Here is a 24,986-nt window from a genome sequence, read left to right on the forward strand (position 1 = left end):
CCGCCGCAAAATCCACGACCTGGAGAAGAAAATAAAGACTTGGTTTATTTCAGCTTGGAAATTGGATATGTTGGGAACCGGTCTTCAATTTAAATCTGGTTCATCCCGTTCTGTTCTTTGAGCGTCTGGATCAGCTCGTTTGATCAAGCGAGGGAGAAACCAATCCAGAGTTGTAAATCAATGGCAATGGCACTCATCTTGCAGATCAAGGTACATGTATTCATGTCGCAGAACAGGATGGAGAGGGGGGGAAGGGAGGAATAGACTGGAGTCGGGAGGGATTATTCATTCTTTTCCATTCTTCTTGGCTGTACAGACTACACTGCGTAATAATTTGGTTGGTATAGCTGTTGTGCTAGAATTACTACCAAGAGTCTGTCAGTAGTCAGTTCTATATCGACTACCACTCTCATATTAAGTATGGATGGTGATTGATGTACATGGCAATTTGGTCGTAGTCTCACACCTGGATACAGAGTTAGCACATACACGTATCTAAATCACATCACTTGCAATTGACATTTACAATTACTTTCTTTTTCTTCTTCTTTTCTTTCCCTTTCTCTCTCTCTTTATTTTTTTTTAAAAAAAAATAAATAGAAATATCTCCCCTACGGAGCTGTAATAATCGTGAGATAGATGTTACCGGAATTTCAGAAATTCATATAATATATCATATCTATCCAACCGTAAACACTTGCTTCGATACTAGAATATATATACACATAGTTGGTTACGAACAAAAAAAAAAAGACTAGATAGTTGAAAGCTAACTCAATTTAATAACATTGATAAATCCTTCTCTTTCTATCTCTCTCCCTCTCTCTTTTATTTTGTTTTTTCCTCCTCCTCTGCTAGGGCTGTTATAATTGTGAGATTTGTGCTATCAGGATTATCATTCCATCCCATTTAGGAAAATCATATATATCCACCGTATAGCATGCTAGAAAATATATAGATATGCAATGATTGCTGACACAAAAGAACAAGACAAGATAACTTGAAAGTGCAGACAATTCGATCATCCTCGATAAACCCTTTTTCCTTTCGAATTTTCAACCTTTCTTCCTCATCTCTATTTTTTTCTTTATTTTTAAATCCTTTGTTTCTTTATCGTACTGCTCTGGCGATTCTGACAAATACGGCAGGCGGTGTGGCAGGCGGTGCGGGCTCAGGCCGGAGCTTTGGCCATCTCTCCTCCGGAGAGATTCAAGGCAATCAATCGATTCCCCGCATAGCTGACCCTCTCATTCCTCCACTCTTCGCCATGCACGTACGAGTAGTCGTCTGACGTTTTTATGTCAGTTAATGAAATGAGCTGATTTTCTAAGTCTCCTTTTATTGCCGACGACACGGTTCCGGAAAGGGATAATATTTGAACTCCCACTCAGCTGACACCAGCCAGGCAGCGCGCTCTCTCACACGACCTACGTGAACAGAACTGTCAGCAGAAGAGATTCCGACTGGATAACGCGAGTCAACTTGGGATTACCACGGGAGTGAGCGAAGAGTGAAGAGTGAGAGCGCTCTCTGAGTGGGGGAGGCGTGATAACCGGCGAAGACTGCGTCGAGTGCAGTCAGGATGAATCCTTCTCTACCCGACGCCTCGGAGGGGGCTGAAATATTGGAGAGTGGATTTCCCGGAGCGGGAAATACCGGTGGTGGTCGACGGAGTTATGTCAAGGTTGATGGTGTGTTATTCTCAACCGCTGCGGTAGTCGGATTCAAAGAATACTGACAATTTGCGTGCTTCAGATCCACCCAAGTTCGACTTAGATTCCTATATTGCGAATTATACCGGTATGCTCGACCATTGACACTGCGACTTGTCAGCTTGCTGATTTGACCAGGACGGACAAGATTCGATCGTCTCTTCCTGATTGGGACTTGCTCGACGTATCTTTCTACCGAGGCGCTCAAGGCAGCAGTCACGGAAGCCAAATCCGGCAAGGATGTAGGCAGATACCAAAAGGCTGTTCAGGCGTTGGCTGAGGTCGCACCCAACGAGCCTGAAGCAGTCCTAGACACCGACTGGGTGGAACGCACGCAGAAGCTCGTCCGAGCCGAGACAGATCGGCTGGAGCACGAACTGAGAGGGTACAAGAACAACCTGATCAAGGAGAGCATAAGGGTGTGTTTGCCGTAGCTAATCGTCATGGAGATTCTTCTGATCCTCTGACTTTGTCTAGATGGGTAATGAAGACCTGGGATTGCACTATCATCAAATTGGCGACTTGGCGGCCGCCTCCAAAGCGTATGCTCGCATGAGGGATTACTGCACCACGCCGAGTCATATCGCCTCGATGCAACTGAAGAATATCAACGTCGCGGTGGACCGCGGAGACTGGCTGGGGGTACAGTCTAATGCGCACCGACTGCGCACGCTCCAAACCAAGCCTGAAGAGCAGGCCAAGAACCAGCCCAAGATGTGCGCGGCCATGGGATTGGCTCAGATGCAACTGGGCGCCTACCTCGACGCGGCGAACAGTTTTCTTGCCACCGATCCCAGCCTGGGTGACAGCTACAACGAGGTGATTACTTCGAACGACGTGGCTGTGTACGGGGGACTGTGCGCGCTGGCGTCGATGGACCGGAACGAGCTGCAGCGTCGGGTTCTGGACAACAGCCAGTTCCGCAACTTCCTGGAGTTGGAGCCGCACATCCGTCGTGCGATTTCTTTCTTCTGCAATTCCAAGTTCCGGCCTTGCCTGGAGATCCTGGAAGCGTACCGGACGGACTATTTGCTCGATCTGCATCTGCAGCGTCACGTCTCGACGCTGTACAACCGCATTCGCACGAAATCCATCCAACAGTACCTTATTCCCTTTAGCCGGGTCAAGTTGGATGCCATGGCCAAGATATTTGCGCCGTCTGTCGTGGGGGAGAATGCGAACCCGGCAGATTTGAACTCGCCGTTCGTCCAGGAACTGATCCGGCTGATCGAGAACGGTACTTTAGATGCGAGGATTGACCTGGAGAAGGGGCTGATTGTGTCGAAGCAGACGGATCTGCGGATGGATGTGCACCACGCCGCGCTTGAGAGCGTCCAGGAGTACGTGCGGGAAGCGCATCTGCGGCTGCTACGAGCCAATATCTTGCACGCGGGGCTAGAGGTGCGGCCTCTGGCGCCTCAGGGCGAGACGAAGGGCGAGGGCGCCAAAGCGCGACGGGAGGCCGCTGGCTGGGCTTGATGAAGTATTCTTTGCAATGATAGAGTAATGCCGAGTAATGAATGAACTTGATGATCTGGTTGACTTGGTTGACTCGTAACTTATATAATGCAATATGTACTGTGACGACGTAGTTAGGGTTTGTGTGTATGCCGTACTGAGCAGCTAAAGAAATCATGCCTATCATTCCTAGGAGCTTCTAGTTTAGTCTGGTCTGGTCTGATCTGATCTGATCTGCAAGCTTCTGAGAACCTCACAAAGAGAAATGGATAGATAGATAGATAGATAGGTAGGTAGTCTAGCCGAGTCGAATCGAGACTAGGGCAAGAGGATAGAATGAATAGGGGAAAAGAGAGAGAGAGAGAGAGAGAGAGAGAGAGAAGGAAATCCCTTCATGATAAATATCCATCTCCAGTGACATATGTTCCTCTCAAAGAGACTATAAATTAGCTTGATTGATAGATATACATGCAATAACTAAAATAAATATATATAAAATCTGTTTGACACGACATTAAGGGAAGAAAAAAAAAAGAGGCTTCAAGTGATCTCAAGTGATGTTATCAGACACCTATCACTTTCTTTCTTTTTTTTTTTCTCTCCCTCTTTCTTCCTGAACGTTGTTCACAGCTTCAAAGCTTTGCCTTCGTCGTGTCTTCTTTGCTGTCGTCGTTATCATTGGTATTGGTATTATTCGTCGATAATACGTTCTCCGACTTCAACGGCCCCGGACGGATCTTGATATCGTCAAAGGGCAGGTTGAGGAATGTCCACATGTAGTGGAATCTGTCATATATATTATATTAGAATCAAACAATTTTTCACATCTTAAAAGAAACAAGTAATAAAACAATAATAATGGCTTGCTGTTGTACTAACCGATCACTCCCAAAAAACATCGCCGTCTCCTCCTCCTCTCCACCAGGTCCTTCGCGGACAACCCAAAACCAAGGCGCGCCAAACGCGCCCCGATCCAGCGCCTCCTGCGTCCGCGCCAGAAGGGCATCTTTCCACTTCTTCTCGTTGGCCGCGGCGAGGATGGCGTCGGCTTCGGCGGCCGTGAAACCCGCGTCTTCGGTTAGAAGGCGCGTCAGCACCGCCGGTTGGGAGATGTCCCGATGGAGGTAGAAGAGCCAGTGCCAGAGGAGGAGGAAAGTGTCCTCGAATTTGGTGGGGTAGGTGGATTTTATGTAGGTTATGGAGCGTTGGGGCTGAAGCCATTATCACAGCAGGTGCGCGATGTGTGGTTAGTAGAGTAGATAGACAGGTAGATGACTGTACAACATGCCACGATTATAGCTTCCTTTTTTCTTTATTTCCTTTTTGGAAGTCAACTCACCAGCAGCGAGAGAATAGGGAAAAACGACGGCGGCGTAAAGTCCGCCACGCCAAAGTATCGCACCGCTTGTTTGCGGTCGTATTCGCCGTAGCGCGCTTTGGCGGGAAGTTTCCATGGTGGTGTGTTTCCTGGATTCAGTCAGCATCAGCATGCTCATACGTAGGTAGGTAGATAGGTAGGTATCTGCTCGAGATAATAGCTGGGTTGTTACATACCTGAGCCGACGTTGATGCCGCCGAGGAAGACGGGGTGGATTCTGCAGTGTCAATCAATCAGTGATCAATTGATTGCTGGAGTATAAAACTGCTTTTTTTTAAAAAAAAAAAAGGAAATCTTTCTCTATAAACGCATTGCAGTAATGTATGTAAGTACTACATACTCTATCTTGACGCCATGAGTCGCCAACACAGGCCGGTGCTTGCGCAGGTGCACGAACGCAAAGTATGAGTAGGGGGACACTATTCATTCCGTATCACATTGTCAGTGACATACTTAGCCAGTAGCAGCAATCCAATTGAGGATGAATTTTGGATGGAAGCTGTTGCTACCATGGAAACGTCGAATAGTGGATGGAATTAACGCACTCACCGCAATCAAAATACGCGTGGATTGTTCCCCCCATGTCGACTAGAAGTTTGAAGGTACACGATGTATGGACTGCAAGCTTCGTGATTATTATTCACTTGAAAATAATATGAAGATCCGAAATAAGAGCATGGAATATCGTTATCTGACGTTGTTGCAACTAAGTGTCAGCCGAGGTTGCTCCCGATAAGCTTAACCTAGGCTGGACAATTTCGTGATCACTCATCACAAATTCCACCATTCCACCCTGTCAGACTGCCATCGATGTCGAGCTATACGCGACGACAGGCATGTCTCTTATTTCTGATCATGTTATTGTTGTGATTGCTGTGAATTCGACCTCGGATTGGTTTCGGTTATTGCAATTACATACATCGCTCTGCGTTGCGGAGCATAATCGTTCCATGCTGTATATATACCTGTAATACGGGAGCTAGCTGAGACTCCTCCTTCAGGTTGAATGATTGTCTTTCTATTTCTCTTTGCCTATTGACTGTATTCTGTTTAAATTTGTTCTGGTCTGGTTGTTCTACAATGGCCTCGAACCCCGTTGATAAGCCCGTCGCTCTGGTCATTGGAGCGTCGCGTGGCATCGGCCGGCAGGTGGCCATCGACCTGGCCAAGAATGGCTATGCTGGTATTTCCATCCCATTTTAAGACAGAATGGAATCTGATCTGACGATGACAGTCGTCGTCGCGGCCAAGACAACCTCCGACGCCAGCAAGACCGTCCCCTTCCCGCCCGATCCCAACTCGCGGCAATCGACCATCAACACAGTCGAGCGCGAGATCCGGGAAGCCGGCGGGGAGGCCACCGCCATACCCGTCGACACGCGATATGTCGAGCAGATCAATCGTCTTGTCGACGAGACGGTGCGCATCTACGGCAAGCTCGATGTCCTCATCTACAACTCGGGCGCCATCTGGTGGTCCTCGGTCGAGAACACGCCCGTCAAGCGCTTCCAGCTGATGCAGAAGATCAACCCGGAGGGCCTGTATGCCAGTGTCCAGGCGGCCCTGCCGTACTTTCGCCAGAATGGCTGGAAAGGTCGGATCATTGTCGTGTCGCCGCCGATCTACTCCCGGTTTTTCCGTGGAAAGACTGCATATGCGATGGGTGAGACATTCCTGACCGCTGTACATGTATTTCTTGTTCGAGACTTCTGACCCGTACTCTTCTGTCATCAGGCAAGGTTGCAATGAGCGTCCTGACGAAAGGCCTGGCCATGGACTTTGTCCGACAGGGTCTGAAAGACATGGCCATCACCAGCATCTGGCCAGCAGCCGTAAGTCTTTTTTTTTCTTTTCCCGCAGGTTTCGGCTGAAGACACCAAACTGAATCATAATGAAACAAACATGTAGTCAATCGAATCTGCCGCAACAGAGCAAACCGCGGATCCTTCCGTCAAAAAGGATCTCCGGAAACCGGTAATACCTCGGAACCTTGCAGCACTGTCTTCATTTCAGTTCCTGCTGACCAGCCGTGCAGACAATCTTCTCCGACGCCATCCTGGCCATGCTCAAAGCCCCCGCAGAGTCAGTGAACGGCCTCCTGGACCTGGACGAGGACTTCCTCCGCAACCGTTGCGGCGTGACGGATTTTTCGAAGTACTCGGTCGTGCCCGGGGCGACGCCGCGACGGATCATGCCTGCCAAGTTCCCCGTGTTGGAGGTGGCGGAGCAGGATGATGAAGGGCAGAGGCTGGATAGCACGCAGCTGCGGAAGGCGAAGATCTAGTTGTTGTTCTTGTCCTTGTTCTGTCGCTGGTTTACGCGAGAATCTATTAAATGTGAGAGATAGTTGGAATTGGAATCTACCTGAGAAAAGAATACCATCGATTGAATGGTGAGGCCCTCTATCTAGTAATTGGAATTCTATTGTTTAAGCAGCGTCCAAGTAGCTTTCCCCGTAATTGCCATGACGAGTGAAGATGATCGTATTACGGGTCAAGGAAACTGCGATTGCAGTTCGCCTTTCCAGGTGTTGAGCTTTCCGAATTGATCTGTCTCTTGTCTCCGTTATATAACGTTTGGTTGAGATCTATGATTACCTGATGCTTGTCTCGTCACTAGTTTTGGCCATGTGTTGCCTTTGTATCGTTCTTCGCTCCTCGTTGATCCTAGAGAGTCGCGCTTGTCCAGCGATACGCGGGATGACCTCGGGATAGCGGCTCTCTTATCGAGTCATTGTTACTAATGCTTATTGTTGTAGACAGAAGATGTAAGCTTCCAGTTGTACTGCTTGATTTCGTTCTAAGTCCCGTCCTCTGCGGACTACGGTGAAGAGTCTCAAGACACATGGTCAATAAGGCTAGAAATAAGGCTAGGCTAGAGATAATGCTAGATACTGGCAGACAGGTCAAACTTAAGGATACTCTCTGGATTGAATTAATGATAAATAACGATGAACGGTCCCTTCAACCCGCATCCTATCAAGCCATGATCAGACATCACTCCAACTGGACACTCCGATCCCGTGCGAGACTGTGGTCCACCCGGAGATTTCGATACACATGGAGATTTGGATCGACATTTCGATCGATATCGCGATCGATATTACGACCCGCTGGTCGTTCCTCTTCATCGCGATTTTCAAACGAAGTGCAGTCGGTCTCGGATTCCACTCGAACCATCGGTCGAGTACTGCTCTTGCTGCCATATCGAGCAACACCCCCATTCCTCCGGGCCGCTAGCCAGTCCAAAAATCGATCGACAAGGAGAACTGCATTTCAATGAGTATGGACAAGCATAAAACAAAGCAAAGGCGACAAACTCACCCTTAACCAGGGTCAAGGAAAACGTAAAGATAATCATCGGAGAAGTCATGAAGAAGTAGGTCAGGTCAAAGTTCCAGGTGAATGAGACCAGCGACAGCAAAAAGATCCCGAACACCAGTCGCGTTCCGATTGCGATTCCGTTGTGCACTTGATTAGGGTGTCGGCGTGTCAGAAATGTAAAGACGGCGAAATGCATCATTGCCAGAGCCACGCCCACGAAGTAGTACATGTATACAAACCCTAAAAGGTTGATGTACATCATCAGGAGCTGCGTGCTGCCGAATTGGGCCAAGGCCCCTTTCGAAGGCGTGATCCCCATACTCGAGAAGAGAGACACGGTGACATTCCCCATGAGGTTCTGCGATGCCTCTGCTGTAAGACCGAACTCGGTAGAAGAATTGGTAGTGCCGTTACCCGGACAGAGGTTCGGGGTGTCCCACAGAGAGTTGAGAATGAAATTGATCGCCAGCTTCTCCTGCTGTGCTCCATGAGAATAGTCAATCTCCATGTCTACGATGGTGTTATTCAGCAGAGCAATGGCATAATCTCTGGATGGACGAGGATCCTCGCACGCGAAAACGATCGTCTCACCCAAGTACCTCAATTTCAAGGCCACGTCCAAGGTCAGCGCAAGGATTTGGGAACCTTCTGAGGAGAGAACAAGCGAGGAATGGAATGGGAAATGCAATTGAGCCCATATTTGCTGGCGTATCTTTCCATACCGCTCTCGGGGAGAAATATCGTAATATGACTGCCAAAGAAGATACTGTTTGCAAAGATCAGTGATAGCTCCCACACGGCCGTCAGCTATCTTACCACGGTCGTAGTGACCCCAAGAATGTGGACAAAGGACCACATTGTCCAACCACCGCCAGCAACCATCTTATTAACGATTCTCGTCACCGATATCACACCCTCGCCGATGATGATTAGCGTCAACAGTCCCATTCGGACGTTGAGGGGCGTATCTTCGAGCCCAATTCCCGGAGTGTGGCTCGAAATTCCCATGACCCCTGCCGACTCGCCCAGAAACAGTCCAAACCATACTGTCCATACATGGGGCTCAGCATTACCAAAGGTAAAGAATAACTAGTTTGGAGAATCAGTCAGATAGATGCAGGGGGTTGGAGTCAGCCTTACTGCCAAATATACAGAACCTGAGGCCGACAGAACTGCAACAATCCCGTACATTCCCCTGACAGAAGGTCTCATCTTCTCGCGTAAGAAGCCAATGTTGATTGTGTACTGTACTGCCAGCATAAACCGACTGCCCGCAAGAAGAACGGATAACGATCGGAACGCCCAGATGTTTTCGCCGTTGATCTGCGTAGAGAAACGAGATCCTGCCGACGCGAATCCAACCATCGCCGCCAGCTGAAGGGCTTTACAGATCCGTTCGAATATCGAGTCCTGTGCGAAGCGGATATCGAACAGGGTCACCTGCAGCCAGGTGAACCATATCACTCCAAGGAAACCGACGTATGCCCATAGCGCTGCTCAGACAGTTAGACATCACATCAGCCTGACGGGTGCCGCTGTTTCACCTCTTAGATTGTTGATCTCGTGTGTTGCAGAAAACGTTGAAAGATTCCCAACTAGAAAGAGATCGTAGAAGAGTTCGATTGGACTTGCGTCAGATCGCTTGCGCAGACGTGGTGATTTGGGATCTGATTCGTCGAGTGGACTTGCGATCCAGGGGATAACATAACGCTGATTATTTCTGATAGGTGTGAGAATAGACCAGCTGAGGGATATGGATGAGACTGACGGTGACTTGTCCGAGCGGGATTTCCTACGAGTTGACTCGCGTCTGAAAGAAAGAAAGGATGGCCGCATCATGCTAAACTAAAAGTGACCGTTGCATTTGCTATAAACTGGGTATCATGATGTCTATAACACCAAAGCGCCAAAATGTTTTACAAAGATCATGTGGGAGAGAAACAGAAAATCGGGTATCAAAGACCCTCCAACGTTATACAAAAGGAAAGAGCACACGCACTTCCGCTCGAACCTTCCCATACCAGTTCCAGCCCGAAGTAACTCTCAAAATCTAGAACCTGGCCATAGCAAGAAAACAAATCATCACTCTGCATCGGAGTCCGCGCGAGAAACGGGCATCGACGTTCCCAGACTTTCCAACCCACGATCATTCGGTGTAGCATCCCCAGGCAGTCCACTTTCACCCGGAGTGAGACCTGCTTCGATGCGAAGCTTTTCGTATTTTTCACCAGCCTCTTTGATCAAAGTCTGGATCTCAACTTCACGGGCCGCGATGTCGGCTTTCTCCTTTCGAAGCTCCTCCATCCGGTTGACCAGAAGCTTCTTGGAGTACTCCATCTCCGCTAAAGAAGCTCGCAGACGCTCCAGGACATTCGCTAGATGAGGGAGAGACGTGACCTTCGGCGGGGTCCTCGGACGAGATAAGTCCTCACGGTTAAGGCCCATACCGTCCATTGCAGCCCGCGTTTGAGCTGCTTCATATGCAGCCTTGCGTTCCGCATCTGAGTCATCTTCCTCTGAGGTATTTTCAGCTTCCTCAATCAGTTCGCGCATCTCTTCGCGCTGTCGCCGCTGCTGTTCGCGCTCCGCTTTTCTTCCCAGCGCGATCCTGCCGTCCTCAACGAACTCATCAAAGCCCTCCGCAAAGTCTTCATCATCCCTTACAAGACGAGTTTCGGGCTTCTTTTTACCGTCGAGTGGCAAGTAATCGTCCTCGTCACCATTAGCTAACGAAATATACTCTTGCTCTTTCGCCAGCCGTGCCCTTCGCTCTTTCTTCTCCCTGATTTCTGCTTCGCTAGGGATGACGGTTGGAGTGGACGTCTTCACTATCTCTCCGAACTTCGCGGCGACATCCACCTCTTTGTGATGGTCATCTTCGTCCGGTTGGAGAGAGTTGATATTTCTGGGGGTGGAGGGAGTCGAGTCTCGTAGTTCCTTCAAGTAGTCTTCACCGTAGCTAGGTCTGTCTTGATCTTGCCCAACTCTGAAGGGAAGATGATCGAAAGACCCTGAAAGCCTGGACGATTGAAATGTATTCTTCTCTAGCACCCGCCTACCCAGGCCAGGTCTCTTTGGTGTAATCACTTCACTCTCTCCTTCAGCATCTTCGGTCATGGACGTTTCTCCAGGACCGAACGAAAGGCGTAGCTTGGATTTTTGTTTTTGCTTGTTACCCGGTCTCTTAACGACGGGTTCAGATCCTGTATTTCCCTCTTAGTTTTCCCATCATCGACTGCGTGACCTCCCTCGGAGAAGTAAGTGGCGGGGAACAGGTACCAACCTTGTCCACTCTTATCTTCCTCCTCATCTTCCCCTCCAACCTTGCGCGCCTTGCGCCGATTCGCAAAAGGCGAATTCATATTCGATTTCTATCTGGCCGTAAAGGTGTAGGTAGGGAGAGTTCCTGACTCTCCGAAGGCTGGAATCTACCTTGACAGCGTTACTCAGCTCCATCCGCATTTTGAAGCTACCCGGACAATAGTTTCCCCGACCAACCTCCCGCAAACTACCAAGTCGATCAATCAACACGCGACCGGCCAACGACCCCCAGCAGTCGCTTGATCGAGACATCAAGGCCGGACAAGGAAATCTCAAGAAAAGCCGACCAAGATGCCTCAAGCGCAGCCCGAGTTGAAGAAGGTATTACTTGTCTACTTCTGTGGAAATCTTTCCTTATGAGCAGGGAAACATGCTGACGCGCTTCGCTTTTCTAAAAATCTAGTACATGGAAAAGCGGTTGTTCGTTCAGTTGAACGGAAACCGGAAAGTCATTGGCGTGTTGCGAGGCTATGATGTGAGTTGTCATTCCTATTCTTACACGGTTGTTGCGAGATATCGTGGTCTAATCTTTGAGTTATAACAAATACAGGTCTTCATGAACATTGTTCTCGACGAGGCGGTCGAGGAGAAGAGCGGGGGAGAAAAAGTCAGACTAGGCATGGTGGTAAGCACAAGCAGATCCTGGCTGGTCGAAGTCGAGGACCTTGCTGATAGAGAAATATTTTTGTACAGGTTATTCGAGGAAATTCTGTTGTCATGCTCGAGGTTCGTCTCGTCATCTCTGCATACTACAAATGCAGCACAGTCATTTTATCGTATATCACGTCAAACTAACCACGTCATACCAAATGCGCAGGCCTTGGAACGAATAAGCGACAAATAATATCACACACTCTCTCTCTGTCGAAAACCATACCATACCAAATACGAAAATAGAAAAAAAAAAGAACCTTGTCATAAATTTTGCTTTTCCGGTGGGGATCGTCTGGTTTTATTTTATTTGGGAGTTCATGGACCGGATTGTTTTGTGAATGGATGAATATGAATTAAAAAATATTCTGAACTGTCTGTCGTATACCGGCATGGTTATCGAAATAATGCACTAGACATGAAAATATATTTTATTTCACAGGGTCAAGTATTCCATTGCTTCTTTATTTCAGCCGCTATTAATAATTCCTTGCACTCAAACTGCTCCTTCGACCTTTTACCCTTCAAAACCCCCGTAATATACAAGCATACACCGTACATATAATGTCAAGATGCTGATAGACTTCTTGAACGGACTGGGAATCTGCGATGCCGCATGGATGAAAAATCAAACGCCTTCAAATAGATGAATTTAAAACTGACAAACCCAACCAACTCCACCCTTTGAATACCCCGTTTGCACCGCCTTCCATGGAGGAATGTGATGATACTAAAGGAAAAAAAAATGCAGGAAGAAAGTATGAGTGCGAACATCAACGAATTACAGCCAATCCCTATTTTGGCGGCTGTTGTCCACCTAATTTCAGTTTGAGTTTCAATCCGCCACCGGGAGTGGAAGGTGCAGATGCCGAGGCTGGCGTTACTGGAGCTGGCGGTGGCATAACAATATGATTCGGATTCGGTATGTGCAACTTGGGCAATGGTGGCACACCTGGCTGTGGCGTTGAGGGTGACGTGCCTGGAGCCATCTTGGACTGTTTGAAAGTGATCCTCGGCGCTGGAGGAGGCATTCCTTGCTCCTCGCGCTTGCGTTTTGCGGCGGCTGCATCTTTGGAGGGGACGAGTGAGGTGCGGATACGATCCGACCTGTAGAAGCGCATTTTTCCCTAGACAGTTGTCAGTAGGAAGGCCCTCAAGATTCAAAAAATAGACAAATGGAGCAGACTTACGTTACCCAGATGTTGCACTTTCCAATACCGAGGATACTTCAGCGTGACCATGACGGAGACGATGGGGTCATAGAAAACTTTACACAGGTCAAGGAAATCGGAAACCTCGAGTGCTCCAATGCAAGAGGAGTTGCACGCTGCCCAGAGACATTCCTTGAGGACTGGATTACCTGAGAGCTCTTTCTTCAGAGCCTCAAGCGCCCCGGGAACTGTCTGTTTGCGAGCCAAATCCGCTCGACGGACTTCAGTCGATGACTCCTGTTCGATAATCAAACCGTCGCTGGGTGCGGGCGGTTGGGTCGGTTGATCAACGCCAAAAGCCACCGTCGCAAGAGCTGTTCCAAACAGCCGTTGAAGCCTGTGTCGCATCCAGGGCGAGGGATCAGAAGACATGACATATATAAACCATCTCAACAGTTCCGGAGACCCGAAAATGTCCAAGTCCACAAGACATTCGAAAGCCTCCAGTCGCAGCATATCAAACGTCCCGAGTCTTGTATACTGCAAGAAGTGCACCAGGTCCAGATCGATAACCTTGGCTTGCATGAGTCGCAATTGACAGCGTAGCGCGGTTCGCGAGTAGATGTTTTGAAACGAACTGGACCACTCGTCCATCCGCCGGTACCTGTCAATCTCAGCGATAGCATCCTTCTCGAGCTGTTCTTCCGCTTGGCGTTCGAGTTCTTTTTCCATGTCGAATTCAATATCGTTCGAAGAACTACTCTCGGCTCGCCCCAACAAGGCGTTGCACAAAGAATTCATCAAAGAGGCGACGTAAAAGTTGTCCGAATACTGTAACAACAATTAGGATAATTTTCTAGCAGAAAATAAAATCAGTGTAATTACCTCATTATTTGAATTGTCATTGAACTTGAGCTTCTCGTAAATAAACCGCTTAGCTCTCAACGGTGTCTTGCCGCTGTTATCTCGCACCTGGGAGATAGCTTCAGGGATGACTTTCTGAAGGATATATGACGCTCGGTCGGAGAAGTCATTGGAGCGTGTCATAGGCGATCCCGGAAGACAGAAGAGTTCCTGGAATGCCCTCTCAAGATGATATAGTCCCAGCCAATTGATCTCCTCTTTGGCATGCCTGACTAACGCTCGAGCAGCCATAGTGCGAATTCCATGGAAATATCGCCGATCCATAAGCGTTCGGACCAATATGGACGAAACAAGCGGATGCCCTCGTTGAATAGCCATGTATTGCATGGACTGAACTCCCCGTTAGAATCCCCATAAAAAACTTGTAACAACGCGCCGACTTACCTCCAACTGCGCGACGACGTCTCTGTCTTGCTGCAGCTGTGAGAGATACATGTAGCCCGGCATCGCGACAGAGAATTTGCAAATCCATTCAAAGTCTGCGTCCATACGAATCCATTCATAGGATTCTTGTCCCATGCGTTCCTCTTCCTCTTTGCTCCAATCCGTGAGCCTCCATTCTTGGATATCCTCTTCACTCTGCAGGACGTCGCCAAGGCAATAAAGGAGAACATCATCCTGCGTCTCCGCGTTGGGGTCGGCTCCGGCAGCGGCAGCGGCGCGCTCTTTCTGCCGCTTATTTCTTTTCAGCCGCTTATATTTCGTATTGTACGGAATGTCAAACTTGGTAACCCCTTCTTTGATCTCGACGATATGCTCATATGGAGTTCCATCCGCCTCGTGAATACGGATCGTCATCGAACCCGTGAAAACGGGCTGTACTGCACCGGCATAGACGCTTCTGATCTCTTCTTTGACGTCGCGCATAAACGTAGATTTCTCTAAATCTCGAGGCCCCTGCTGCTCTCCTTGAACCTGCTTGATCATTACCTCAACCACCAACTTCTTCTTATTGAAACGTTGCGTGGCCGCAAAGCGAGGACATCCGGCACCGTAAACCCACTGCTGGAAAAAAGTATCCAACTTGGTGTGACCGAATTTCTCGCAAGTTCTCTGGAAGAACGCGGTGGTAATGGCTCCGTTTGGGAGATCGCCCATCCGCGCGTTCAGCAGAATGCGGGAGATGATTCGCGATACGGTCGGTTTCCCGCTGGCTTTGGTAAGCCTCCGTTCTAGAATGAAGAGAACGAGAGGGGCTTTCAAAGCAATAAACTCCATCTCTGATGGATCCAATTTAAGATAATTCCCCATGTCATAAATGGACGGTCGTTCGTAGTCCAGATCGCACACCTTGTCCGACATCTGCTTCAAGCGAAATCGATACTCGTTGTTCCCGCACAGCTTCTTCATAAACGTATCAGTGATGTAGTATGCTATGCCAACGGTTACCCAAGTGTCCGCGGGTTCCTTCGGGATGATGTTCACACCAACCCATTGGGCCGCCAGGGCATGGACCAAAGTCCTCGTTGACTCATACATCGGATCAATGATATCCTCGGGAAAGAGCAAGTGGTTGCTGCATATTGACAAAGATGCCGTGGGGGTGGTTTCATGAGCCGCATCATCAACGAAACATATTTTGTAGATTGAAAACGGATACGATCCATAGGTCAAGGAGAAAAAGTCAACCGCCTTGGCCATCGGGAAACAGGTATTCCGGACATCATCTGCCCTTCCCGGAAGACAAAATGCGTGCACTGGAACGGCGTTCTGTCCGAGTTGATCATCTTGATCGCTTTCCCGGAACTCAGAAAGGTTGACGTATTCGAAGGGTCCTACGGCGAACCCAATCTGTTGTGCGGAGAGTGGCGAGGTGCAAGCGAAGGAAACCGTCTTCTTACTCGGATCTCTTGGGTCGACGATCTCATCTGTCATCTCACCAGAGCAAGCAACCACCATGTCCAATGTATCGTCATCTGCAGCTAAGGCAGACGTCCGCACGCCATTGGCTTTGTTCTTGCCTAAGGCATTGGCCTTCGACGCTTCTGGCCCTTTACGGTCAAACACGTCACTTAGCGAGCACGGGCATTTGATGGAGATTTCCCATGTACACCTAGAGGACGGATCGTCGACGCAGGGAAACAGAGAGCTTCCAGCACCCAGACCAAGGGAGTTGGTCGTGTAGACATGAGGATAACGCCTGTCTCCGTTGTCCACACCCACAAAATGTAGTCCATCCCTTATATTCTCGACCGTAAACTCAGCGTAAACGGTCAGCGCGGTAAATCGAGGAAGAGACGTTTCGGCCGTTCTCGAGGTCAGGGGACCATCCGGGTCCTCTGACGTGCCGATCGCGCGCAAGGCCATTTGATCTTGGGCTTCGACGGAGAACGGATCGAGCTCCTCGATGCGAACGCTTTTCGGGATCGTCACGATCAACTCGGGATCTGGCTGCGGTTTCAGCAGCGGGTCGATCTTTGTCGCCAGCCGCTGGTGATATTGGATGCCATAGAGATGCAAAGATCCGTATGGGTCCGTATATTTCGTGGTCGGAGCTTTCCCGCTGACGTTCAAGCGCTTGAGCTCGCCTTGCCGAAAGTTCAAGCGGATGACCCTGAGATCCTTGTAGTGAGGGTGAATGGTAATCTCCGTCTTGCCTTTGAGGCTCTTGCTGGCAAAGTCGATCTCTAATTCGAGCTTCTGATGAGCGACCGAAAATCCCAGGCCGGGCCAGACAGGGCCGGCCGGCGTTTCAACGACGCCCGGCATTGTTGAGAAAGAGCCTCAGTAACGATCGGCGCTATGAGCGCTGCCTGGAGCCATCCACCTTCATGTCCAGAGCGAAGGTTCCCAGCACGAGGCTTCAACACCGAGCAGATGCTGAGGGATCGAAAACCAAGTCAAAAACCGTTGTCACGGTCAGAACTGGACGGCGGGGACGGACGGTGGAGCTGAGCAAAGAGCTTGTCACAAACGGGACGCGAACGACGCGACTGCGAACAGGTCATCAGTTGCAACCCCCGAGATCCACCTGACACTGATCATGGGCCTGATTGCGATAATGATCAATCCAAGCGGACGGAGGTGTTGATTCCCGCCTACCTGAGCTGTCTCTTGCGGACTTTCGGAGTAGTGTCGCGCGGAGCACGGGCCCTTTCAGTCCGCGGTCAAGCAAGAGAATCCACACGTGATGGACCCCGTCTTCCCATTTGTTCCGGCCAGCGACAATCGATGCTGCACTGCTTTCTTCCCCTGCTTTCCCCTGAAATCGTGTCTCCTTTTCTTTCAATCTCTTGCTGTCGCGCTCGCTAGACCTGGATTTGTCTCAGCGCATGCCTGAAGTTCGACTCTCGGCGCTCTGAGTCCTTCAGGTTTCTCATTCGTTGTCTTCTATACTTCGGAGTACTATCTACGATGAACTGAGAAGATAAAGAGAATAGACGACTTTCGATCGAAGAGATTTTCATTTAGAGAAAGACGAAGAATGACCGCAGTGCTTAAGATGGTGCAAGGTGAGTCAAATGTCTCTATTCTACTTGTTCTCAATTGTAAAGGCTAATCGCTTGCCTCTTCTCGTATTCTAGCAACCCAAGATTCGCTGTCGGACGACGCGCTCGTTCATCTCAAGTCCTATAAATACTCCAGCGTGGACAAGTCCTTTATATCTAGATATATCCTAAAGCATTACGTACTGTTATCAACCTAATACAAACGGAATGGCCCAGTGCAGCAGCTGACTTAGCGGGGCCATTCATAGTGGAACGCATTCGTCGAGCTCTTGCCGTTATGGCTGGCTCCGAATATGGTCACCCTGTTGGGCTTCCTTTTCGTGGTGATAAATGTGGTCTTGGTTGAAATCTTTATGCCCGATCTCGTAGGACCGGTATGGACTCCTCGATCCTGAAGCCCAATCCGTGCGTACTAAGCAATCTCTTCCACTTAGGGTCCGTCCTGGCTCTACTATAGCTTTGCCTTTGGCGTATGGATGTATGTCAAACGGCCACCTCTGGCCCAGCCCAAACCAGCAAACAAATTGATAGAAGATTATGTGCTTTCATATCTGATTGTTCCGGAAACACAGGTACTCTACATTCGATAACGTCGATGGGAAACAAGCGAGGCGGACAGGAACATCGAGTGGTCTGGGCGAACTGTTTGAGTCAGTAGAAGTCCAAGAGTCTCCCAACTCCGGTGGCAGCTGCTGACGGGACATAGTCATGGGATTGATTCCCTGAATTGTACACTCGCAAGCTTGCTCGAGACAGCCGCCATGGGACTAGGCGCGACCAGGCTTGGGGCTTTCACAGCCCTCATTCCTTGTCTGCCAATGTTCTTTTCCACATGGGAGACCTATCACACGCACACATTGTACCTGGGGTATTTCAATGGTCCTACAGAAGGTCTTCTCATTGCCATCGGGGTGATGATCGCATCCGGATACTATGGGCCTCAGATCTGGCATTACCGTGTGGCAGATTATCTGGGCTATCCGGAGCTTTTTGGGGACCGCATCTTCCTGGACTTCTGGGTTGCGATGATTCTCTTCACGTTTCTGACTGCGCATCTGCCGGCGTGTGTCTACAATGTCGTCGTCGCTCGAAAGCGACAGAACCTCCCCATTCTACCCGTGTTCCTGGAGTGGACACCTATACTCGTCTTCACGGGCTCGGTACTCGCGTGGCTGTTCTCCCCATATTCCACACTCCTGAGCGAGAACAGGCTTGTTCTGTTTTGCGTGACGATGTCATTTGTCTTTGGACGTATGACAACCAAGATCATCTTGGCTCATTTGCTCAAGCAGCCATTTCCCTACTGGACGGTCCTGCTCACTCCGCTCGTTGGTGGAGCCATTCTCGGGAATCTGCCGCTCTTCGGTCTGCCCATGGTCAATGCCACCGTGGAGCTGTGGTATCTACGTAGTTACCTTGTGTTTGCATTTATCGCGTACATGCACTGGGCGCTACTTGTCATCAACCGGATCACGACCTACCTGGGAATCAACTGCTTGACCATCAAAGAAGACAAGGCAACGGCAAGGGAGAAGGCCTACCGCAACTTTGGACAGGGAAAGCCCGGCGGGCCCACCATTCGAGCGGACGGTTCTCTCAACGTCAAAGGAGGCTTCAAGCACCACTAGCCGGAAGCGTTGCAGCCGTTGTGTCTGTCTTCGACTATCCGCTCACCTAGCGGATGATCTGTTACGTCCGTTACGTCCGTTCAGTCCGTTCAGTTTTACGAGGGCCGTGTATCCTTCGAAAACTAAGACCAACGGACGGACCTGAATTTTGGATATATCTACACTTTGTATTTCGTATGATACCACGAAGCGATGGACTTGACTTGACTAACTGTATTGATACCAAGAAAGGGAGTGCAGGCACGAAAAAGAGAAAGAAGGGAGAACACAGACGGGAAAAAAGGCATAAGACGACATTATCATTCATAATAATCCTCAGGCATCAGGTGTACTTTTTCGGATAAGATGGATGCGATGCGACGTATATGGATATGGATATGGTATGGTATGGCATGGTACCTTTGCATCGATGACCATAGGCAGGTACCAGGAAAAACGGAAGGAGGGAAAAACAAAGACATTAGATCATTAATTAGATCTAGGACTTTTTGGTTCATGATTACTTACCTAATTAATTAGCTGTAATTAGATATCTACCGCATTATTATAATGTCATCACTGGTGTTGAAGGGGGAAAAACATGTGCTATCACCACGCTGCAACTTGTATTATACAGTGTGAATCAGATAAATATATGAGCCAGGTAGAGTGAGTGAGTGTTTGATTTGGTTTAGCCCAGGCTAGGTCAGATCAGGTCAGATCATATACGAGTCGGAAGAAAGTGAGCCCGTATTTGACCTTCTACTATATATATATAGCTTGCTGACAGGCAGGTCGAATCAGGTTCTATCTAATCTAATAAGCCAGCTAAAGTACCTAGCTAGGTATGGGGGTTTGACCTCCTTAGGAGAGAGAGAGAGAGAGAGAGAGAGTTTACCAGCAGGTCACAGATCACCAGGTCAGAGAAAAAGAAAGGCTGGCGAAAGTTGAGGTTTTTTTTTTTTGGTTCACATCAGCTTCCTTTCAAGTCGAGTAGAGTGAGAGTGAGAGGGTTTGATGATCATTATTCTTGCCAGGTAGTCAAATCATCCTTTATCTTTGAGAGATATATATAAATAAGCTGGTTAAAGTGAGGGTTTGACTACAGAGGTAGCTGGGGACTCGCCAGGAGGTCAGACCAGGATATATATATGTATATATATATTATATGTATGTGGTCCGGGAGGTGAAGTGAGAGGTTGACCATTCTCACCAGCAGAGTATAATACAGGATTACACATGGACCTGTTAGTTAAAGTGACGAATTCAATCTCATTGTTCTTGCTGACTAGTCAGACCAGGACTAGTCAATCATATAACAAAGAGTCGCTCGCTATACAGTTCAACAGGCAAACCCAGTAGTACTTCCTTCCCAGAAACGCCATGCCCAAGTAAGTCGGATGATATCAAAAGAAAAAAAAAGCATGATACAAAAGAGGTGAAAAGATGAAACAGTTGAAAAAAAAATGAAAAGCAGAAAAGAAATGCTGACAGCAGTGGTCGAGACCAGGACCACCATACATACTGTACATGCATGTAGATGGAATAGAATAGTGGATATCAATCTGACGACACATCATCATCCGGCAAGACCTCGATGGCGTCTTTTATAAGCTGGATGAGTTCATCAATGTCAGGCCGGTCCGCAGGTTCGACCTGCAGGCACTTCCGGACAATCTCCTTGACCGGTTCACTAATGCCCCCTTCATTGCTATCCTGAGATGCAGCTGCACCTGCACCACCTTGCGCATTGGCTTTACCTTTGCCCTTTGCGGCGCCGGTCTTCTCGTCAGGGAATCTCCAGTCTCCGCCGAGAACGCACATGCTCAAACTACCCCCTGTCTCCTCGCTTCGTGCCTCGAAGGGGCTCTTCCCCACGAGACAGGCGTACAAGGTGCAGCCCAGCGACCAGATGTCCACCTTGGTGTCGATGATGGACCCGGTCTTGACATCAAACAACTCTGGGGCACGATAGGGCATCGTGCTGTGCTCTGCAGCGGTATCCTGGACGGCTAATGCCAGAGATCGCGAGGTGATTGCTATGGGGCTTGGGGCCAAGGACCCAAGGTCCATCAGGATGGGTGTTCGACCGTCGTCATCGATCATAATGTTGCCTAGTGCGCATTAGCCAATATTCAATTTTCTAGAGTGGTTGAGCGAAGCCATACCAGGCTTGATGTCTCGATGGGCATAGGGCCGGAACTCTCCTTCGGCAACGCCCTCTTGACTCCTGATCACCTCGTTATCCATCAACGGCTCTTGTTCCACAGCATCATCCTCCTGCCGGGTAGAGCGTCGCTTTGGCTTCCCCATTTGCATCGAGATCTCCTCATCTGCTTCTTCGCCCTCTCTTCTGACTGCCTTGGCTTGGCGGGTAGACCCTGTTCCGCTCTTGACCCGGTATTGATGCATCGCCTTGAGTGCCTTTGCCACGCCCAGCATCAGAACCATCAACTTCTTCTCGGGGAACTTGGTGTGGTTGACAAGATTGGCATTGATCGCGTCTTGAAGGTTCCCGCGCTGATAGTAGGGAAGAAGGATGTAGACGGTCTTGGAACTCGCATCATCCCCATCTGAACGGAACTTGGAGCCTGACTCCGTCGTCACACAGTGATCAATCGCGCGTATGATATTCGGGTGAGGTGCGAAGAGGCTGTAGGCTTCGACTTCTTTAAGCGCTTGGGAGACCGATTCTTGGCCAAAGGGACACCGGATCTTCTTCAGGGCGAACAATTCCGACGTCGCCTTGTCTTGTACGAGATAAACGTAGGAAAACCCACCCTAATCGTAAGTTTATCTTATTAGCATTCACACTTGTTAAATACTCCGTCAAACGTACCTCGCCCAGAAGCCGGAGGAGCTTGAAGCTGCGGTTGTTGATTTTCAGCTGTGGAGAATTCGGAAAGCAACACATGCAATCCGTGAAGGTGTAGAGGAGGTCAAAAAAATACTGCGCCATTTCTGCTATCGAAACGACCCCTCAGTCGTCATCAATCGAGTGTGGAAAAAAGAATTCTGATCCCAAGTTGGCGACGTTGCAGCGCGTGCGACGGAGCTAGCAGCGCGGGTAGAGATATGATTTCCAGGGAAGAACACACGCGCTGCTTTTCAAATAGATTGATCGAGAGATAGAAACCCTACAATGCTTCATAGAGGCTGAGAGCGTTGATTGAGATCTGTCCTGACGTATGTCGGACGTGGCTTAACTGGCGCTGTCAGCTGCCGGGTAGTAATAGTCTGTGGTTGGGCCAGCCTTCATTCGCAGAGGCTGCGCTTTCGCCCTCCACAGCCATCGGAGGCAGAGCAGTTGCTGACCCATGGTTCTTGCAGCGCCGGCGCACAGGCTGTTCTCCAGATCAATTAGGTACTAATAGGTAGCCTCATGATCCTGCTCGATTATTGGATGCAGCCGTTCGTCCTTGTTTACTGCCAATCGGTACGTCCCTAGGTACCGTCCAGTTCATCCTGCAGGCCCCTTTTCAGCCTTCTGCAATGCAGCACCGTCATCGCCATTTGTAACTGGTGTGCCAGTACTCAACAAGACTGCCGTGGATCTCTCCAGGCTTGTGATCTGTCTGCCCTCTTCATGTAAGGCTCCCTTGGGGCCGTCAATATCCACGCAGTGAGCCCGAAGTTAGTTCGGTCCCCAGAATCTGCTCGAACCATGCGGATGATCCCTCCCGTCACCCCCCGCTATCCGATCTGTTTTGCTCCTAATCTTTGATCTTTCCTTTCCCTTCTCCTGGTAAACAGAACAAGCGCTCTCCGGTTCCAGATTGACCTGGATCCTCTTCTTTCGAATTACAGGTCAGATTAGAACGAAACGACTTAGACAAGCTCGAACTTGCTTAAGTCGATATGGCCCCCTCTGACGAAATCCGGGTCGGAGACCTGGTGAACGTCCCCGGGGGCATGTACGGGACTGTCCGATATATAGGAGGCGTCGATGGCAAGCCCGGTCGCTTTGCCGGGATTGAACTGGCCCCGGAGCATGCGAGCAGAGGCAAGAACAATGGTGATGTCGACGGACGAAGCTACTTCACCACCTCCATCCCCGGTGCTGGGATTTTTGTCCCCATCAACAACAACAAGTATGTGACGAAGCGGCCTGTCGCCACTCCTCCCACCCCATCACGCCCTCCCGTGACGAACTTCAGCAAGTCCGTTGGGCCTCCTTCTGTCCCCCGGCCACGAATTCGACGGCCATCGTTGCCCCGACCGGAGTCCCCCCGTTCGGCGCCACCGTCCAAACTGAACCTCAGCGGATTGCGAACCCCCTCGGTGAACGCCAGAGTGGTCTCAAGCGCTCAGCCTCCGAGTGTCCATGGACCCCCTCGAACCCCCCTCAAAACGCCGTCTCGACTGTCTGATCGGCCCCCTTCGAGGGTGAGCGTGGAGGATGAAACCCCGATGCCAGTGAGGATGAATGACCACCGGGCCTATGGTAGTGCGGAGGTTCAAGAGCTACGAGAGAAGGTCCGCATGTTGGAACAGGAGCTTCGGGACCGTGATAGACAGCTAGAGGAGCAGACCGCCACGCTCGAGGAATTACAGCAAACTATTACCGAGATGGAGGGAGAGGATGCCTTGTCTATTCGCCAACAACTACGGGAGAAGAATGAGAAGATCGCACAGCTGACAGCGGAGTTTGACAGCCATCGTGCCGACTTCCGCAGCACGCTGGATACTCTGGAGGTGGCCGCATCCGAGACGGAACGTGTTTACGAGCAGAGATTGGATGAGCTCATGCAGCAAAACCGGGAGCTCCAGGATCGCGGAGAGGATGTGGAGACGGTCGCGAGGCAGCTGAAGCAACTCGAAGAACTAGTCTCAGAGCTGGAAGAGGGTCTCGAGGATGCACGGCGCGGCGAGGCGGAAGCAAGGGGCGAGGTGGAATTCTTGCGAGGAGAGGTAGAACGAGCCCGACTGGAGCTGAAGCAGGAGCGGGAGAAGTCTGCAGCGGCTCTCAAGGAAGCAGAGACTCGCCGCAATACCAAAGAGCTGGATCAGAAAGATGACGAGATCAGGGGTCTCAAGGCTATCATCCACTCCCTCAGCCGTGGCGAGGTGAATCCCGCTTTAATGCGCCAGAATGGGATCTCTTCGGCTGCTGGCAAATCGGAGGCGGATCCCAAGGATGCAGAACGGATCGCCCAGCTGGAACAGCGTGTTCAGGAACTCGAGGGGCTGGTCGAGAGCAAGTCGCGCCGCATTGAGGAGTTGCAACGGGAACTGGAGCAGAGTCGGAGCCAGAGTCCGATAAATGGGCCTGGACGAGTTCGGGATCGCAGTGGAACCGTCACCGTCGCTCCGTTGAGGCAGTTCAAGCCTTCGAGAAACAGTGGGACGAGCAACACCGTCAGCCACGTTCACACTCCCTCTGACCGTACTGTGGTGCCCGGTGATTGGCAAGACTCGACTACTGGCGATGAGCAACATCCACCACCACTTTCATCATATCAGGAGTCTCTTCCTCATCGCCCCGCCAATCACGGTTCCGATGTCGATAATCACTCCTCGGATGGAAGTACTTCTTTGTGGTGTGAGATCTGCGAGACCAACGGCCACGATATCCTGACCTGTACCACGTTCGGAAGCAACGGGAACAGCAACTCCAATCCCACGAGCACCGCGGCTCATGGTGATAACGTCGAATCCATGCCCCTTGGCGGATCTATACATTCCGACCCTCCACAGGAGCGTAACTCCAACGGATTGAAACAATTTGGCGGAAGCCCCTCTTCTCAGAGAACGGGCCGAGATGCAGTTCTCGAAGGCTTGAAGGGGATGGGAGGCTTGACCTCGTCCATGACTCCTGTTGCGGGGAAAGCTTCTGGAGTCATCGATGAGAGCAAGTGGTGCGCGCTATGCGAGCGAGACGGTCATGAAAGCATCGACTGTCCCTTTGAAGAATAATCGACGGCACCTGTCTACTTCAGGGATTCAAAGACCTTTACAATTCACTCTGCTAGCGGTTAACCTTTTCAATGTACAAATATTGATTAATGTTGC

At 49.9% G+C, this 24,986-nt stretch overlaps 10 protein-coding genes across 10 annotated transcripts; 5 read left to right on the plus strand and 5 right to left on the minus strand.

Moving 5' to 3' along the window:
* Positions 1–1,582: 1,582 nt before the first annotated feature.
* VTN77DRAFT_7758 (uncharacterized protein) lies at positions 1,583–3,191 on the plus strand (the record flags this gene model as incomplete). The annotated part of the gene is made up of 4 exons (XM_069424181.1): positions 1,583–1,691; positions 1,756–1,800; positions 1,851–2,131; positions 2,190–3,191. The coding sequence occupies 4 exons, from the start codon at positions 1,583–1,585 to the stop codon at positions 3,189–3,191; spliced, it is 1,437 nt and encodes a 478-aa protein (XP_069275142.1).
* Positions 3,192–3,802: 611 nt separating this feature from the next.
* On the minus strand, positions 3,803–5,131 carry VTN77DRAFT_7759 (uncharacterized protein; the record flags this gene model as incomplete). Its single annotated transcript, XM_069424182.1, has 6 exons — positions 3,803–3,956; positions 4,050–4,381; positions 4,510–4,637; positions 4,725–4,765; positions 4,889–4,967; positions 5,098–5,131. 6 exons carry the CDS (start codon positions 5,129–5,131, stop codon positions 3,803–3,805), a joined length of 768 nt encoding a protein of 255 aa, XP_069275143.1.
* A 497-nt stretch (positions 5,132–5,628) lies between these two features.
* On the plus strand, positions 5,629–6,832 carry VTN77DRAFT_7760 (uncharacterized protein; the record flags this gene model as incomplete). The annotated part of the gene is made up of 5 exons (XM_069424184.1): positions 5,629–5,731; positions 5,783–6,211; positions 6,283–6,380; positions 6,457–6,522; positions 6,584–6,832. 5 exons carry the CDS (start codon positions 5,629–5,631, stop codon positions 6,830–6,832), a joined length of 945 nt encoding a protein of 314 aa, XP_069275144.1.
* Positions 6,833–7,686: 854 nt separating this feature from the next.
* On the minus strand, positions 7,687–8,379 carry VTN77DRAFT_7761 (uncharacterized protein; the record flags this gene model as incomplete). Its single annotated transcript, XM_069424185.1, has 1 exon — positions 7,687–8,379. The coding sequence occupies one exon, from the start codon at positions 8,377–8,379 to the stop codon at positions 7,687–7,689; it is 693 nt and encodes a 230-aa protein (XP_069275145.1).
* Positions 8,380–9,953: 1,574 nt separating this feature from the next.
* VTN77DRAFT_7762 (uncharacterized protein) lies at positions 9,954–11,233 on the minus strand (the record flags this gene model as incomplete). The annotated part of the gene is made up of 2 exons (XM_069424186.1): positions 9,954–11,074; positions 11,155–11,233. The coding sequence occupies 2 exons, from the start codon at positions 11,231–11,233 to the stop codon at positions 9,954–9,956; spliced, it is 1,200 nt and encodes a 399-aa protein (XP_069275146.1).
* A 250-nt stretch (positions 11,234–11,483) lies between these two features.
* VTN77DRAFT_7763 (uncharacterized protein) lies at positions 11,484–12,036 on the plus strand (the record flags this gene model as incomplete). The annotated part of the gene is made up of 5 exons (XM_069424187.1): positions 11,484–11,513; positions 11,596–11,667; positions 11,743–11,817; positions 11,886–11,918; positions 12,010–12,036. The coding sequence occupies 5 exons, from the start codon at positions 11,484–11,486 to the stop codon at positions 12,034–12,036; spliced, it is 237 nt and encodes a 78-aa protein (XP_069275147.1).
* A 601-nt stretch (positions 12,037–12,637) lies between these two features.
* VTN77DRAFT_7764 (uncharacterized protein) lies at positions 12,638–16,627 on the minus strand (the record flags this gene model as incomplete). The annotated part of the gene is made up of 4 exons (XM_069424188.1): positions 12,638–12,970; positions 13,034–13,825; positions 13,880–14,248; positions 14,303–16,627. 4 exons carry the CDS (start codon positions 16,625–16,627, stop codon positions 12,638–12,640), a joined length of 3,819 nt encoding a protein of 1,272 aa, XP_069275148.1.
* Positions 16,628–17,342: 715 nt separating this feature from the next.
* VTN77DRAFT_7765 (uncharacterized protein) lies at positions 17,343–18,995 on the plus strand (the record flags this gene model as incomplete). The annotated part of the gene is made up of 6 exons (XM_069424189.1): positions 17,343–17,370; positions 17,443–17,546; positions 17,616–17,741; positions 17,802–17,845; positions 17,940–18,017; positions 18,074–18,995. The coding sequence occupies 6 exons, from the start codon at positions 17,343–17,345 to the stop codon at positions 18,993–18,995; spliced, it is 1,302 nt and encodes a 433-aa protein (XP_069275149.1).
* A 1,539-nt stretch (positions 18,996–20,534) lies between these two features.
* VTN77DRAFT_7766 (uncharacterized protein) lies at positions 20,535–21,933 on the minus strand (the record flags this gene model as incomplete). Its single annotated transcript, XM_069424190.1, has 3 exons — positions 20,535–21,088; positions 21,143–21,755; positions 21,814–21,933. The coding sequence occupies 3 exons, from the start codon at positions 21,931–21,933 to the stop codon at positions 20,535–20,537; spliced, it is 1,287 nt and encodes a 428-aa protein (XP_069275150.1).
* An 899-nt stretch (positions 21,934–22,832) lies between these two features.
* VTN77DRAFT_7767 (uncharacterized protein) lies at positions 22,833–24,890 on the plus strand (the record flags this gene model as incomplete). The annotated part of the gene is made up of 1 exon (XM_069424191.1): positions 22,833–24,890. The coding sequence occupies one exon, from the start codon at positions 22,833–22,835 to the stop codon at positions 24,888–24,890; it is 2,058 nt and encodes a 685-aa protein (XP_069275151.1).
* Positions 24,891–24,986: the final 96 nt, after the last annotated feature.

Source organism: Rasamsonia byssochlamydoides (genome assembly GCF_041956645.1).
Source record: "Rasamsonia byssochlamydoides strain NRRL 3658 unplaced genomic scaffold VTN77scaffold_64, whole genome shotgun sequence".
Classification (NCBI taxonomy): Eukaryota; Fungi; Ascomycota; class Eurotiomycetes; order Eurotiales; family Trichocomaceae; genus Rasamsonia; species Rasamsonia byssochlamydoides.